Genomic DNA, 15,760 nt, shown 5'->3' with positions numbered 1-15,760 from the left:
TTGTCAACTTAAGCTCAAGTCCGTCAATTGTGACTAAAGTTCAAGGCTTGTTTGTCAATGCATATACGTATGGAATAAGTATACTCTACAAACCACTACTACTCTATAAAATCAAGCAAAGAGGTGTTTGTAATTAAAGTGAAGTTGGATATCATCACACTCTCCACTTAAAGCCTTCATTTATTAGTAGAATGATTTGGAATTGAAGTCAGAAGTTATAGGTCGCGCTCTCAGAGAAAAATTACTAGTTATGACTTCACTTAGTACATGAAATAATTATTTTTGTTTTTAAATAATTAAGCTATACGTTGATGAGCGATTTGAATATTTTCCCTACGTTTTATTTATTTAATTATTTTGTATTTTGTTCCAACTTTTTTTTAATTTTTGGTAAGTTTTATTAAACATTTTTTATTTATTTTATTTTATACTTTAAAAAATTTTAAAGCTTATTTTAAATTTAACTTTAATTTTAATTTTAAAAAATTATTTATTTTTTGTTTATGAAGTATTTCATTTATTAAATTTTTAGTATTGATAATAAATAATTTGCTACGTTTATTTCCCATTAAACAAATATTTTTTAATATTGTTTTTTATTTATTTGTTTTTTTATTTATTTATTTTTTTACATTTGTAGCAAAGTTCGAAGAAATGTTTAATGCAGAAGAATATGTTAAAATTACTATATATATTATCTAGCCTTCTCTGATGTGTGTATCATAGCAATCCAACCAACTTCTTACATTATATACATACATATACATATACAACTCAGTATATGGTTGTCCCTAACGATTTCAGTTTGATGTTTGTTCAATAATAATAAACAAACCTAACAAGCGCCGTCAACTACGCCAACGAATTCGTTAGACACCTTGCGGCAAGCAGTAGGGAATGTGTTGCGTTCCTGAATATAAGTAATCAACTGGATATATAAATATATATATATATGAATATATACTCTAAATATTAATATATGAAATATATATATTATAAATAATAATGTCACAAGCCGTTGCCGCTGGTGCTGCAGCACCCCGCAAGGAGGTAACCGGACTGCATCGCATGACCCAGCAAGGATTACGCGAACTGTGCAAAAAGGATAAACTATATCAGACGCCACGCCTTAACGATGTGCTCTACTTGCACTATCAGGGTAAACGAGGGGATCAATACTAAAATTAACTTTCTATTCAATTTCGCATCGCATTACAGGCTATCAGTATATCGAGTGTCTGGATGAGTATACGGAACTCAAGTGTCTGTGGCTCGAGTGCAATGCCATCTCGGAAATCGAGGGTCTGGAGAAGCAGAGCAAGCTGCGCTGTCTCTTTTTGCAAAACAATCTGATTAGACGCATCGAGAACTTGGGCACATGCCCACTGCTGGATACGCTGAATCTTAGCTCAAACCACATACGCTTGATTGAGAACATTGGCACGGATGTACTGCCCGTCTTGAATACCCTTAATATATCGTCCAACTACTTGAAGGACAGCGAGAGTCTTGCTCATCTGGTGGACTGCAAGACTCTGGCCGTGCTGGACTTGTCCAATAATCGCATCGATGACATTTTGGTGGTTAAAATCTTCGAGAAGATGCCCTGCTTGAAGGTTTTAGTGCTACACGGAAATCCTGTCGTCTCACGTATACCACAATATCGCAAGACTTTGATTCTCGCCTGTGTGAGTATGAAAATTAAATTTGCCAAAGTTTTAAGTAAAATTCATTTAATTTGTACATTCCCAACCACAGAAAGAGCTAACCTACTTGGACAGTCGTCCTGTTTTTCCACGTGATCGTGCCTGTGCTGAGGCTTGGTAATACAAAAATATTATTCCAAATGTGAACTAAAAACCCAACAATTTTATATTATTATAATGCAGGAAACGCGAGGGCTACGAAGGTGAGCGAAAGGAAAATAGGCGCTGGAATCGCGCCGATCGTAAGAAAATGCGTGACAGTGTGAACTGTAAGTAGACAGAGAATACCGTAATATATATATAAATATATATGGACCTTAAAATTCGAATCTTTTAGACACCATACAGCTGCGCAATCGCCATCGGCCAGCGGATCAGCAAGATGCATTGATTAGCTCAACTGATTCGGAAGCAGAAGCGGAAACCGATAAGGGCGCCGAAAGGACACGTGTCAAAGCGGATCTAGAATACGGTTGTGTGGATGACATATGGAGTGAAGTGTCTGGCGATAATAAGCAAGAAAATGAAAGCACGGACAGTTCAGGTGCAGCCAATGAGGCTGCTGGCTCCCAAGATGATGAACTAGCCGAGGAGCTTAGCAACCCTCGAGCAAAGCCTTTACCCGGTCGTCCGAAGGTGCTATATGAAACCCAATTTGCTGATAATGAAGAAGACACACAAAAAGAAACCAATAAGGAGCAGGCAGAGGAGGTACGTTCTGAGAATACAAATATTAAAGATGTGACTCAAAAGGAAGTCAATGATGTGGATGTGAAAGCTGAGGAACAGAGTGTAAAACGTTTGCTTATAGAGGAAGTTAAGTTAGAACCACTTGATGTGGAATGCAAGACAGCTGAACTGGAGAATGAGGAGGTTGATGGGGCTGATAAGGCTCACAAGGCTGTCAAGGATGATGAGGCTAAAGTGGAGGCACCTACAGAAGAAAAGGCCATAAAGTCAGAAGTTAGAGAAGTGAAAGATGAACTGGAAAATGGATTAGCTGAAGTAGAGCTCAAGGAAACACCAGGTCTTGTAACTGATGAAGTGGAGCCAAAGCAAATGCCAGCAGTCATAGCTGAGCCAGAGAGCGGGTCAGAGCTGGATCCAACTGCCAGAGCAGATCTAGATAAATCATACCAGACATTAAAAGCTATAGCTTCGAATGAAGGTGGAGAACCAACGCCTGAGCAGATCAAACAGCAAGCCATAGACCGAATGTATGAATCGTATGGAGACGAGATATCTGTCGAGCAACCCGAGTTCAACAAGGCAATGCTAGAGCCCGAAGAACACCAACAGCCTAAGGCTGCAAACAAAGAGTCAACAGCAAATACTGCAACAAACAACATAATAAAGACTAAAGAGCAATTGGAATATGAAGCGGAGTGCCTAGAGGCGAACGAGATAGTGGAATATAATATGCAAGAGCTGAGCAGTCAAATGGATGAGGACCTGAAGGAGTTGAGTCAACCTTTGGAGGAAATACGAGCTACGCCGGACGAATCGCAAAAGGATGGCAACAACAGCTCCGATGAGGAGAAGGAGCAGGATAAAAGGAAATGCATTGAGCTGACAACCGTGACGCATTCTCTGCGCATCATCGAGGAGTTCAGTGTGCGACGAGAGCGCATGTGCGCCCAAGAGGAACAGCAACAGAAAGTTCAGATTGAGGAGATCCAAACGGAGAAGGATAAGGAAGACGAGTTGGATGCGGCGTTTGCCAAGGCTCTGGACTCTTGCACAGATGATGTGCCCATGCGAGTCTTTGGCGAGGGCTGCGATCAGCCCAGCCACGAGTGGCACAAGGAAGAATGTATGCGTCAATTGACCATAACAGAAGCTCGCACAGAGCAGCAAGACGATGACGAGCTGTTCAAGGTGAGACCATTGAATGCAAGTACTTGCGCCGAGCAAGCGGAATTAATTTGCGAGGAAATGAGTCGAAAACTGGAGGACGAAGAGAATTCGCTGCGGGATCTACTGCAGCAGCTGGAGGATGAGACAGATGTCCTGTACGACATCACGAGTGCCGCAGACGACGAGGAGCTCGATAAGTTGCCAGAGCCACCAGTCGATGAGGTATGCGCGGCGCTCATCCATGACCTAATCGACGAGCTGCAGTATCAGGAAATAATCAATGGCCAGAACATTAAATGCTTTGATTTCGGAGTCATTGAATCGGATGAAGAATACAGCTATTCAGCGGATCCCAAGACTCAATCGATAGTGCCACCCGATCTGGAGGATCCAGCCGGCGGCAAATCGCTGCGCGAGTGTCTCGATGCCTTTGGCACTTTTCTTACTTCTGTCAAAGAGCGCAAGAAGGAAAGAAAGTTGGATAAAAAGGAGACGAGTAGTTCGGAGAAGGTGAACGCAGCCAAGGCGCTGCTGAAGTCCAAAATGATGAATCCCTACATGGACGAAAGTCCCCGGGAGGTCGAGGCACAGCTGGCCAAGCAGGAGGAGAAGCGAAAACGTCGCGTTGCGGCCATGGCAGACCGTTGTTTCTCCAAGCGAGACAGTTACGAAGACACACTCGAAGTTGTGAACAATAAGCTGATGATTGTGAAGAAGGATACAGGCGAGGTCGAGGATCTGCCGCCGCCGCCAGCTCTGATCAGTGATACGGAGAGTGAGTCGGACATTGAGTCGTCCGATGCCGAGCCCGATGACTACGAGACGGCCGAAGAGCTTACTGAGAATAAAGCAGAAAGCCAAAAGGATAGAAATTTACGCGCTAACTGGCCAAAAGCCGACCCCGCTGAATTGGAGCTAAGCAAGGCATCGTTATCCCTCAATGATGGCGATAGTGTGGAGGATCAGTCAATCGATCAGTTCTATTCGCTGGAAGCGAGAGCTGCCTTTAATTCGCTAGACTCGGAGTTCCTGGACAAATTGGATCTGCAAAAGGTAATCGGCGTCGATGGCGAAATAACTGTGGAGGGCATGCGCAGCTACGACGAACTGACAGCCGATGATGCAGCACAGAAAGCTGAAAATCCTGGCGCATTGGTTAAACAAGATGAAATGCTGAAGGACCTAATCGAACGCCAGCATCTGCAGGAAGAACGCGAACGTCAGATGGAAGAGTTATCCAAGGATTTAGGAGCACATAAATTGAAATGTAAATCGATAACAGATCAACTTGAAAGAGAACTCGAAGACGCGAAGGCTTCGACAAATTTGCTACAAATGTTAAACAACTTGGAGTGTCCTAAAGAGGAGGAGTTGGGAGAGAAGAAAGCGACGGGAAATTTCCTAAAGATGTTAAAATGGGGTAGTCCAAAAGAGAAGGAGTTAGAAGAGGATACCATTGAGGAGCAAGAGCAGCAAGAGCATCGAGATGATGAGTTGGACAATGTCCAGGAGTATCCTACCATACAATTAACGCTAGGTGCGTGTAAATTATGCGAAATAAAGAGCCAAGTTCCGAATACAAAGGATGAGGAGGAAGAAGCAGCTGAGAAGGCTAAGGCAGCAGCAGCAGAGGAAAGCAAACTTAAGTTAGAGGAAATAACAGCGAACAGCGAGCAAGTGGATGAGAAAGCCGAGGAGCAATCGAGCAAGGAAATGGGTGAAAAGTCGGTAGGGAAACCCATACCCAATGTGAATGGCAATATAGATGATGACATTATATCGGATGCATCCACGGACTATGAATCAGGCGAGGATATAGCCGTGGTGGAGCCACCGCGACTGCCCGAGGGTGCGCTCACTGAATTGTTTAGCAATCAGTTCGACGAGGATGGCTTAAAGCTGGAGCGTGAAAATGAAGAAGCCCTGCGAAAACAACTATTCAGCTTGCCCCTGAGAGCTTGGGCAAGTCAGAATTCCATAGATAAAGTCGCAAATGTGGCAAAGGAAAAACAAGATTCCGAATCAGCAGCGACCACTGATGTGGATGATGAGAGCTGTGAGGTGGAATCAAATAAGGAGTCGAACAAACCAGCAAACGATGACGATGATGACTTGGATTCGGGTGGCGCCATAGACGAACTGGCGCGCAATGCCAAGCGTCAATGGGCGAAAATATCACAGAAATTGAGTGAGTTCATCGAGGCCGACGATCTGAAGCTATTGGAGAAGAGTCAGTTCAATGAGGAGGACAGCGATGGCGACGAGCAGGAAGATGAACTGGAGGAGAGTCTGAAAAAAATGAATATTATTTACGAAGAGTGCGAGACACAGATTAAGAGCGCTAGACCCGAATATATGCAAGTCTGGCACGATGAGGAAGAAGAAGCTAATGCGCAAGAGATTAATCAGGCACCAGATGAGGAAGGGGTTGAACTAGAAGAGACTAAAGAAGCGAACGAGCAAGAAGTTGAGCAACCACGGGCTGAAGAAGCTGAAGAACCCGGAATTGACCTAGACAGGACTCTAGAAGCTAATGAGCTGGAAGTAACTGAAATAGACAATGAGCAAGAAACGGAGCTAGAAAAGACTCTAGAATCAAATGAACAACAGCTTGAAGAAGAGGAAACTGAAGAGATTAAAAAGCAAGAGCTTGAGCAAAGTGAGACTCTAGAGGCCAGAGAGCAAGACGAGCAAATTGATCATACCGGACCCAAAGAGACTAAGCAGAGCACAAATCAAGGGCCTCAGCCAACAGGCGATGACCAGCCCTCGAAGCCTCCCATAATACTTGATTACTTTGAAGATAATACAGATACCGAAAGCTTCCATACAATACCCGAACTGAAGACCGATGAAATTGAATGTAATCTGGAAATACTCAACGATGATGGTGATGCTGTAGTCAAGGAGGTCTGCGTCAATGCCCAGGTCACCTATGAGTTGAAAAAGTAATTGAAATTCACGTTGATTTTACCAAAATAAATGAATAAAATTGTATTATACAATTCAGTGTGTGTTGTTCGACTAAGGCACGTGTAGGAAACATTGCGAACCCGAACCCAATGATAACATTTCCCGAGGGAGAACTGTCCACAAGTAACACAATCCGAAAACTAGTTTGAACCGCATTAAATAGCAAAAGGCAAATGAAAAGTACAAAGCACGTACATGTTTTCTAAATATATATTTAAAGTGCGAAAGATTAGGGAACGATTTTTTATTATTTACTTTTTTTACTGCCCGATCGATTAATTATCAAAATTGGCACATCCTGAGCCACTTGAAACCGGTTTGCCCAGAGCGCTCAAACCGGTTTTTTGCTTTGTTTCGATGACTTCGGCGAGGGCACTCGAGCAGGTTATCATCGACGTCGCGCCTTATCAATTCGAAAATAATGTATGGAAAAAAGAAATAAGAATGTTGCACTATTCCCATAGACGTTCAAACATCAGCAGCGAGCAGCTGGAGAGTGCGTGCACAGTTTATTGGACTCAGCAGAATTCCACATGGATTGATGCCTATTGCATAATACAATTGAAATTCATTTGCATACAGTATAATAACATCGAAATTCACTCAGCTGATAACATCGATCAGTCAAGAACTCTGGAGGGGGTCATATATAAATACATACATACATACATCTATAGATCTACTTCATTTCATTTTTTTTGGTAAACAAATTTCGTGTATTTAAAGAAATTCCTTACTGATTATAGTCGTCACAATAAAAAATACATTGAATCCAGTTTGTACCAGTTCTATTTCATGAATTTTGATAATCATTTTATTTTGGACATTTCACAATCTTATCTATATCACGCTCGGCAAGTGGTTTCAGGCAAAACAGCTGAATGACTGGGCGAGGGGGCCAAAGTAGGTCAGTGGTAAATACTGATCGACGTTCAATGTGCAAGTTTATCGGTCAAGTAAAAACTTTTCCCTTACTATTCAGTTAGTTTCGACGGGATTCCGTTTGATACAAATTCATTGAGAAATCGCTTTAGCTAAAGTATGTTGTGCCTATTGTGGGAAAAGGAAGTAATTCTAAAATTTAATTAAAAAATGGAAGGAAAAAGCTGATTATATACTGATACATTGAACTGTGAGTATTATTATAGCTGGGAGTATTTATATAACTAGCCGAGAGGGGATAAGAGAATACTATTTCAAGTTGTTAAGCATTGTAAAAGGTGAATAAGGAGAGGAGCAAATGTCCTGGGACAAAGAATATTAAACCAAATCGAATCATAAATAGCAAAAAGCTCATCATATATACATATATATGATTTCCATCTTAATATTATATATATATATACACATATACTAGGTAGTGCCAAGATACAAGATAAATATAATTTAATAAAATACTAATGCATAAATTCGACACAAATCAAATATAAATTCATAATACATTGAAATACATAAATTCGCACAATGTTTAAGGCATTTGCAGTCGATCTCGTCTTGCCACGCCTATTTCTAGGCATACAACGAGCCAAATTGCATAAGCACTATCAGATAGGTAACCATGGCCGTAAAGATCTATAGAAATGTGTTAATTGAGAATAAATATTCTTGCTACAGATCGAACAGAGCACCCACCGACATGAGCAGATTATAGTTGATATCCATAAAGCCCACGGCGCTAATAGTCAAAGCATCCTGTTCCACCTGCATGGCGAATTCAGCGAGAATCGCATTGTAGGCCAAGGGAGGTGGCACCGCCTGGCACTGGGCAGCACAGGCCAGGCCCCTAACACGACTGCCTATAAGCATGTGCTATAGATATAGGTATAGATATAGATATATAGATATAGATATAGATATAGATATAGATATAGATAAAGATATAGATATAGATATAGATATAGATATAGATATAGATATAGATATAGATATAGATATAGATATAGATATAGATATAGATATAGATATAGATATAGATATAGATATAGATATAGATATAGATATAGATATAGATATAGATATAGATATAGATATAGATATAGATATAGATATAGATATAGATATAGATATAGATATAGATATAGATATAGATATAGATATAGATATAGATATAGATATAGATATATATATAGATAAAGATATAGATATAGATATAGATATATATAGAACTCAGCCAGATTCACCTGTCGCTTGCAATACTCTCCACAATGACAAAAGGTAAAGAGTAGTATAAGCAATGGCACAAAAGTTGAGCAGGTCGTGAAGATAAAGCCAAACTGATAGACCTTGATAAGCACAAGAAGCGACCAATATATATTGATGATGCTGTCGAGAAACATCACCACAAAGATGCAGACAATCGACCAGCCGAACAAACTGTTGTAGAGTTCAAACAGACGATAGAGCTCCATGTAGGCGCGCTTCAGGCTCAGCAGGTAGTCCAAGGAGCACATCTGCTCAAATTGTATGTCCAATATCGTCTGAGTGCCCAGTTGACGATAGCTGTGCAGGGCCTGAAGCCGTTCATCCAAGCGCTCCGCATGATAGCCCAAGAGATCCACGTAGAGTAGCAGGAGGAGACATTGATATCGATTAATGATGACGGCGCCGAGCGAGTACCAAAAGTAGCCGATATAATCGAAATTGAGAACGACGTATATAGAGGGAACAAATACGATGATATTGATGACACTCAGAGCATAGAATTTGATACATCTAATCCAGGGCAAATTACTAATCGGCTGCTGCAGTTCGCATTGAAAGTGAAGACGCAAACACTTCAGCTGCAGGCAGAACTCGTAGTATTTCTTATACTGGCACATCACTTGCAGCTCAATAACTAAACATAAATTTATATATTATATATACCATATAAATACAGAGAGAGAGAGAGAGAGTGAGAGAATTCAGATACACGCCTGTCATGGTAACAATTTGGGAGACAAACACAATGCAGCTGACCAGCAGTGAGACCAGAAGATCCCCCTCGGGCGGTCGAAAAATGATTTTGTAGAATGCCACACCGATATTCGAGAGTACTATGATTAGTGTATAGATCTGTTGATAATGCTGTTTGGGCGAGTTTTCGGTCACCCACGGTACCAGGCCCAAGACAGCAAAATACTTGATATAGCGATGCAGAGCGAATAACATGTTCTCTACAGAATGTGTCAATGAATACTACAGAGCTTGGCTAAATATAGCGACTCGAGCTACATTTTTAGATTAATCAAATTTGATATGTTCGCTAATTAAATGCAAAAATAATTAGCTATAATGGAAAAAGCGTTACGCGCGAACAAAACAAATCAATTAACAGAGATAGTGTTTGGTAGAACTTAAAATTCTAGATTCGTGTATAGTCAATGTAAATTAACTCTGGGTATGGGTATGGATTTATATTGAGTGGTATTTAAGCATATATACATGTATATTAAATATATGGTACTCACCAGATAACACTTATTTCACAGTAGTGTTCGCTATAAAGAGAAAGAAAAATATAGATAATAGCAATAAGAAAAGTAATAATGAATATTACAATAAAAAATAATAATAAGCATACTAATAATCCACATTAAGAAAGCTAATTATATTATAAAAAGTAATGATAATAATAATAACAGAAAAGATAATGAAGATAGAAAACGATTTTCTTGGTAAGGATGGTCTATGGGTAGTAGAACTAACGGAAATAATAAAGAAAACGAGAATTATGAATTGAATAATGCTTAAAGAAATTACAATAAATAAATAAACTATAAATAACCATAATCAAGCATTTTTTTTATATACAAAATAAAAAGAAACAAAATATATTAAAACGAAATACAACTTCATTTCATATATATCAAATCTAATATAAACATATTTATCATAATGAATTATTATTATAGTCCCCTTATATACTCGTCGCTCGTTTTCTATATTTGGTGAAAAATCTGGCAGAAAGAAGAAAAAAATGTATATTTATGCGAAATAAAATATAATAGTTTATAAATAAATTAACCAGTCTTGTTAATTAGAGATTGGGTTTGGCATCAAATATAAAATGTGTGCCAAATAATTAGCAGCTTCGTCTGACTATGACTTGTTCAATTATTGCCGATCGAGAGAATTTTACACTAATGATGATTATTTAAAATAAAAAAAAAATCTATAGTAAATCTTTATATTAATCTATATATTAACGGCAATTAGAGCCGTTGTCTGATTATGTGATTATAAGCAATCGCCCCTTAACAAATAATACATTTCACACCAATCGCTGATAGTTTTTACAGTTTGCTGCCTCAATAACTAGTTCAAGCCGGAAATTATTTACAGAATGTGATATATTTGTGATTTGCTGTTTGTCAATCTAGAGTTCAAATAATTCTAGGGAATACCCGCACATAACTCAAATTTTAAGTAATCCAATACAAAACACATGCCGCGACAAACAAAACTAAAAATCTGCTGCGAGGTGTTTGGTACCAAACTTTCCACTTGTTGTCGGCCTCCACATCCGAATTCAGCCTTATCATTGTGCTTGTCCAAAATTACCTTCTGAAGCTTTACGTAGCTGATAAGCGAAATGTCCAGCGAACTGTGTTTTTTTTTTTTTCATTTTTGTTTTTTTCATTCAAATATTGAAAAAGTAAAAGTGTGCGAGTCTGAGTGCATGCCTATGCTGAAATATATACATACATATATATTTATTATATTTTTTGTTATTGCTAGAAACAGCTGATAATATTTTGCCCGGGCTCTAGGTATAAATACGAGCCGCACACTTGATGCGATTCAGTTAAGAGAAGTTGCTCTAGCGCTTAGCAGTCGGCTTCTTCTAAATAATCAGAGTAAAAAACTAAAATTCTATAGATCAACAAGTGAAACTGAAGTGGAGAAAGTATTGCCAAAGTGATAAGCAAGTCTGAGGAAATTATTAATAAATCAAACTGTTTTCAAAGCGTGTGAAGAGACCAAATTATATAAAGTGCACAATCATGAGTGTTAGTATACAAATTTATATAACTGTCATTAAAATATATACATAAATAGTTTGGCAATGTCTGTATATAATATTTAGTAGTTCCTTTTCTTTCTCAGTTAGGATTAAAAAAAAATAATTCGGCTTCATTTTTTACTTAAAAATCTTACAAGTTTGTTGTTTGTGGAATAGTGTTAATTTTTAATTTATAAAAACAAAAATTAATAAAAAATTTACATATTTATGCAATTAATTGAATTATCTAAGAAATTCAGTTATTTTTATATATTTTTGAAATAAATTCCTTTTTTTATATATAATAATAATTTTTCTCGTATATAATTAATAGATATATACATATATTAGTATATAAATTAAGTTTTATTCCATAATGTCTATATAATTTCCTGACCTTCCTCGATACACAATCATTTATTTTAGACAAATATTATCAGCTATACAAAATGATTTATTAGTTGATATGACACCGCCCTTGTAATTCGTATTCCATTTCCATCTGGGTATATTAAATTTTCGTTCTATTTTTTGGACTCAATAAATTTACTATGGATTTACTTTCAATCGAGCACCAGCAACAAATTAAAGTAAAATTGTTTTTAGCTCTTTCCGAGTTGTGCGTAACAATGAATAGAAGACAAATTTTATATTTTTTGAGTAGAAGACAAATTTGATGTGAATATGTATAAAATTTGAAATTTAATTATTTATGGTTTTTTTTTTATATATACATACATATAAATATTTTATGAATCAGCTCAACTGATTTTGGGATTAGTTTATAATGCGTGTTCCGTTTCGATATCATTACTTTTTACAGTCAAATCTACGCATTGCGATCATTGGTCAAAGCAATTTTGCTGCCGATGTGTTGGAGCTGATATTGGAGCGCTCGAAGTTTCAGGTGGTGGGCGTGTTCACCATACCAGACAAGGGCAGTCGCGAGGATGTGCTGGCCACGACAGCTGCCAGCCACAATATACCCGTCTTTAAGTTTGCCAGCTGGCGGCGCAAGGGCGTGCCGCTGCCCGAGGTGCTGGAGCAGTATAGATCGGTCAAGGCGGAGCTGAATGTGCTGCCCTTCTGCTCGCAGTTTATACCGATGGAGGTGATTGATGGCGCTCGCCTGGGCAGCATTTGCTATCATCCATCCATATTGCCCAGGCATCGCGGTGCCAGCGCCATATCCTGGACACTGATTGAGGTGAGCTCTTTACACTCTAAGTGAAATCCATAATCCTAATCTTCAATTGCTCCACAGGGCGATGAGGTCGCCGGCTTCAGCATTTTCTGGGCCGATGATGGCTTGGACACAGGACCATTGCTGCTGCAGCGTCAAACGAATCTCGAGCCCACAGACACCTTGGACACCATCTACAAGAGATTCCTCTACCCAGAGGGCGTCAAGGCCATGGGCTTGGCTGTCGACATGGTGGCCGATGGCACAGCGCCCAAGATAGTCCAGACTGAGGTGGGCGCCACCTATGATCCAGCCATGTTCAAGGTGGAGAATCAACAGCTTTGCCTCGCTCAGTCGGCTGTAGGAATTTTCAATTTCGTGCGTGGCCTGGACTCGGTGCCTGGAGCGGTAGCCACCGTGGTGCTCGACGATGGCACCGAGGAGCAGGTGCGTTTCTTTGGCGCCCATCTCTATTCGGCGGGACCCGTCAAGGATGGCAAAGCGCTGAAGCTGAAGGGCTTGGCCAAGCCCGCCTGGGTGCACGAGGGCGGCCTCCTGATCGAGGGCACCGACGGCGCCTTCGTCAATGTGCGTCGCATCAAGCGTGGCACCAAAATGATCAATGCCAGCGATTGGTTCAAGCAGGCTGAGCATCAGCCCATAACAGACTTCAGCGAGGACGAGCTGGCCAAGAAGACGCAGCTGGCGAGCATTTGGCAGGCCATCCTAAAGGCGCCCATCGAAGGAGCTACGGATTTCTTTGCCGCTGGCGCTGGCTCAATGGACGTGGTGCGTCTGGTTGAGGAGGTCAAGGACGCCTTTGATGTGCCGCTGGAGAACGAGAATGTGTTTATGGCGCCCGTTTTCGACGAGTTCTTCGACCAGCTCGTTCGCAACTTGCGTCAGGGTAGCGGCGGTGCCGGCGGCAAGCAGGTGGAGTACAAGGGCTTCCAGCTGAAGGCGAACAAACGCGACATTCGAGTGCCCACACAGCTTTTCATCAATGGCGAATTTGTGGATGCCGAGAAGAATCGTGTGCTGGAGATTGTGAATCCCACCGATGAGACGGTGCTCTGCGAGGTGGCCTGTGCCAGTGCCAATGATGTGGATAAGGCGGTGCAGGCCGCTCACAAGGCTTTCTTTGGCTCCTGGAAGCAGGTCTCGGCCAGGCAACGCGGCCAACTCATGTTGAAACTGGCCGATTTGATGGAGCAGTACAAAGAGGATTTGGCTACCATTGAATCGGTTGACTCGGGCGCTGTCTACACCCTGGCGTTGAAGACCCACATCGGCATGTCCATTGATGCCTGGCGCTACTTCGCTGGCTGGTGCGATAAGATTCAGGGAAATACGATACCCGTGAATCCGGCTAGACCCAATAATGTCTTGACATTTACGCGCAAGGAACCAATTGGGGTCTGTGGTCTGGTCACTCCCTGGAACTATCCCCTGATGATGCTCTCCTGGAAAATGGCTGCGTGCATTGCGGCCGGAAATACCTGCCTGATCAAGCCAGCTCAAACGTGTCCTCTGACTGCTCTGAAATTCGCCGAGCTATCGGTCTTGGCCGGTTTTCCGCCGGGTGTGATCAATGTGCTGCCCGGCAAAGGCTCCGATGCGGGTCAAGCTGTTGCCGATCATCCCTTGGTGCGCAAATTGGGCTTCACGGGCTCCACGCCCATTGGCAAACACATTATGAAATCGTGTGCGGACTCCAATTTGAAGAAATGCTCGTTGGAACTGGGCGGCAAGAGTCCCTTGGTCATATTCGCCGACTGCGATCTAGACAAGGCTGTAAAGCATGTAAGTAGAGACATTTGATTGTTATGGGAGGTAGTTCTCTGTCAGATATAAAGAGCTATATGATCTCGATAGTAGCTCTGGTTAGACTTGTCTTACTTATTTCTTCTGCTTCCCTTATTAATTAACTCCATTCTTTCTTTACAGGGCATGTCCTCTGTCTTCTTCAACAAAGGTGAGAACTGCATAGCGGCTGGCCGTCTTTTCGTTGAGGATCGCATTCATGATGAGTTTGTGCGTCGTGTCCTGAAGGATCTGCGCTCAATGACCATTGGCGATCCGCTTAATCGCTCCACAGCGCACGGACCACAGAATCATAAGGCGCATATGGATAAATTGATCGAATATTGTGAACGCGGTGTGGCCGAGGGCGCCAAGCTCGTCTATGGCGGCTGTCGGGTGCCCAATATGAAGGGCTATTTCTTTACGCCCACCGTGTTCACAGATGTCGAGGACAATATGTTCATAGCACAGGAGGAATCCTTTGGTCCCATCATGATCATATCCAAATTCAATGGCAGCGACGTCGATTCGGTGATGACGCGCGCTAATCGCTCGGAATATGGCCTAGCCAGCGGCGTCTTCACCAAGGACATTAGCAAAGCCTTAAGCTTTGCCGATCGCATCGAGGCCGGCACCGTCTTCGTCAATGTCTATAATAAAACAGATGTGGCTGCTCCCTTTGGCGGCTTCAAGCAGAGCGGCTTCGGCAAGGATCTCGGCCAGGAGGCACTGAACGAGTATCTGAAGACCAAGTGCGTTACCATCGAGTACTGAACAAATCTTAGAATTAAAGTACATTTATAGAATTCTATTAATAGAGCGCAAAAGACTTAATCCAATGCATATATACATACATTATAGTGTAGATTGTAGATAAATAGTATTAAGCGCAGCTGTATATCATCTATGTATATATATTAGAAATCAATAAAAATATTGATTTATAACTAAATTATGTTTTTATTTAATCATCCAATTTTTAAAAATATTTATGACATATTTTTATTCAGACGATAAAAAGTTAAATACGTATATTAAATATTTGTTTTCTGTAACTGAATTGGTCAGCGGCTATACAAACAGATAATCGTCCATAGCAGAGCCCATCTTCCACTTTATATGCTAGGGGCTCCACAAGTTGACCTCCTTTGCTTGAAATCTTTATCAAGACAAAAATTTACATACTGTCTTAATAGACATCGCAATCGTAGAAGTCTAAGCAATATTTCCATAAAATTTCCATTTGTCTAACAC

At 40.8% G+C, this 15,760-nt stretch overlaps 3 protein-coding genes across 5 annotated transcripts; 2 read left to right on the top strand and 1 right to left on the bottom strand.

Moving 5' to 3' along the window:
- The first annotated feature begins 772 nt into the window (after positions 1-772).
- dtr (defective transmitter release) lies at positions 773-6,568 on the top strand. Its single transcript, XM_030388358.2, has 5 exons — positions 773-1,159; positions 1,219-1,688; positions 1,759-1,823; positions 1,890-1,975; positions 2,044-6,568. Exons 1-5 carry the CDS (start codon positions 1,006-1,008, stop codon positions 6,513-6,515), a joined length of 5,247 nt encoding a protein of 1,748 aa, XP_030244218.2. The 5' UTR covers positions 773-1,005; the 3' UTR covers positions 6,516-6,568.
- A 1,427-nt stretch (positions 6,569-7,995) lies between these two features.
- On the bottom strand, positions 7,996-9,901 carry Gr39b (Gustatory receptor 39b). Its single transcript, XM_030388362.2, has 4 exons — positions 9,452-9,901; positions 8,717-9,372; positions 8,169-8,345; positions 7,996-8,108 (listed from the first exon to the last, which is right to left on the bottom strand). Exons 1-4 carry the CDS (start codon positions 9,684-9,686, stop codon positions 8,046-8,048), a joined length of 1,131 nt encoding a protein of 376 aa, XP_030244222.1. The 5' UTR covers positions 9,687-9,901; the 3' UTR covers positions 7,996-8,045.
- A 1,413-nt stretch (positions 9,902-11,314) lies between these two features.
- On the top strand, positions 11,315-15,458 carry LOC108649362 (cytosolic 10-formyltetrahydrofolate dehydrogenase). Of its 3 annotated transcripts, none has more exons than XM_030388359.2 (4): positions 11,315-11,527; positions 12,344-12,727; positions 12,785-14,506; positions 14,651-15,458. In XM_030388359.2, the coding sequence occupies exons 1-4, from the start codon at positions 11,522-11,524 to the stop codon at positions 15,278-15,280; spliced, it is 2,742 nt and encodes a 913-aa protein (XP_030244219.1). In that variant the 5' UTR covers positions 11,315-11,521; the 3' UTR covers positions 15,281-15,458. The 3 variants fall into 3 exon arrangements, with proteins under 3 accessions (XP_030244219.1, XP_089113578.1, XP_089113579.1); XM_089257452.1 differs by lacking the exon at positions 11,315-11,527 and adding an exon at positions 12,031-12,110; XM_089257453.1 differs by lacking the exon at positions 11,315-11,527 and having other exon boundaries at positions 12,174-12,727.
- Positions 15,459-15,760: the final 302 nt, after the last annotated feature.

Source organism: Drosophila navojoa, chromosome 3 (assembly GCF_054131105.1).
Source record: "Drosophila navojoa isolate 15081-1374.11 chromosome 3, UAZ_NAV_1.0, whole genome shotgun sequence".
Classification (NCBI taxonomy): Eukaryota; Metazoa; Arthropoda; class Insecta; order Diptera; family Drosophilidae; genus Drosophila; species Drosophila navojoa.
Note: the sequence above shows the minus strand (reverse complement) of the source record. Positions and strands in the feature narration are given on the sequence as shown.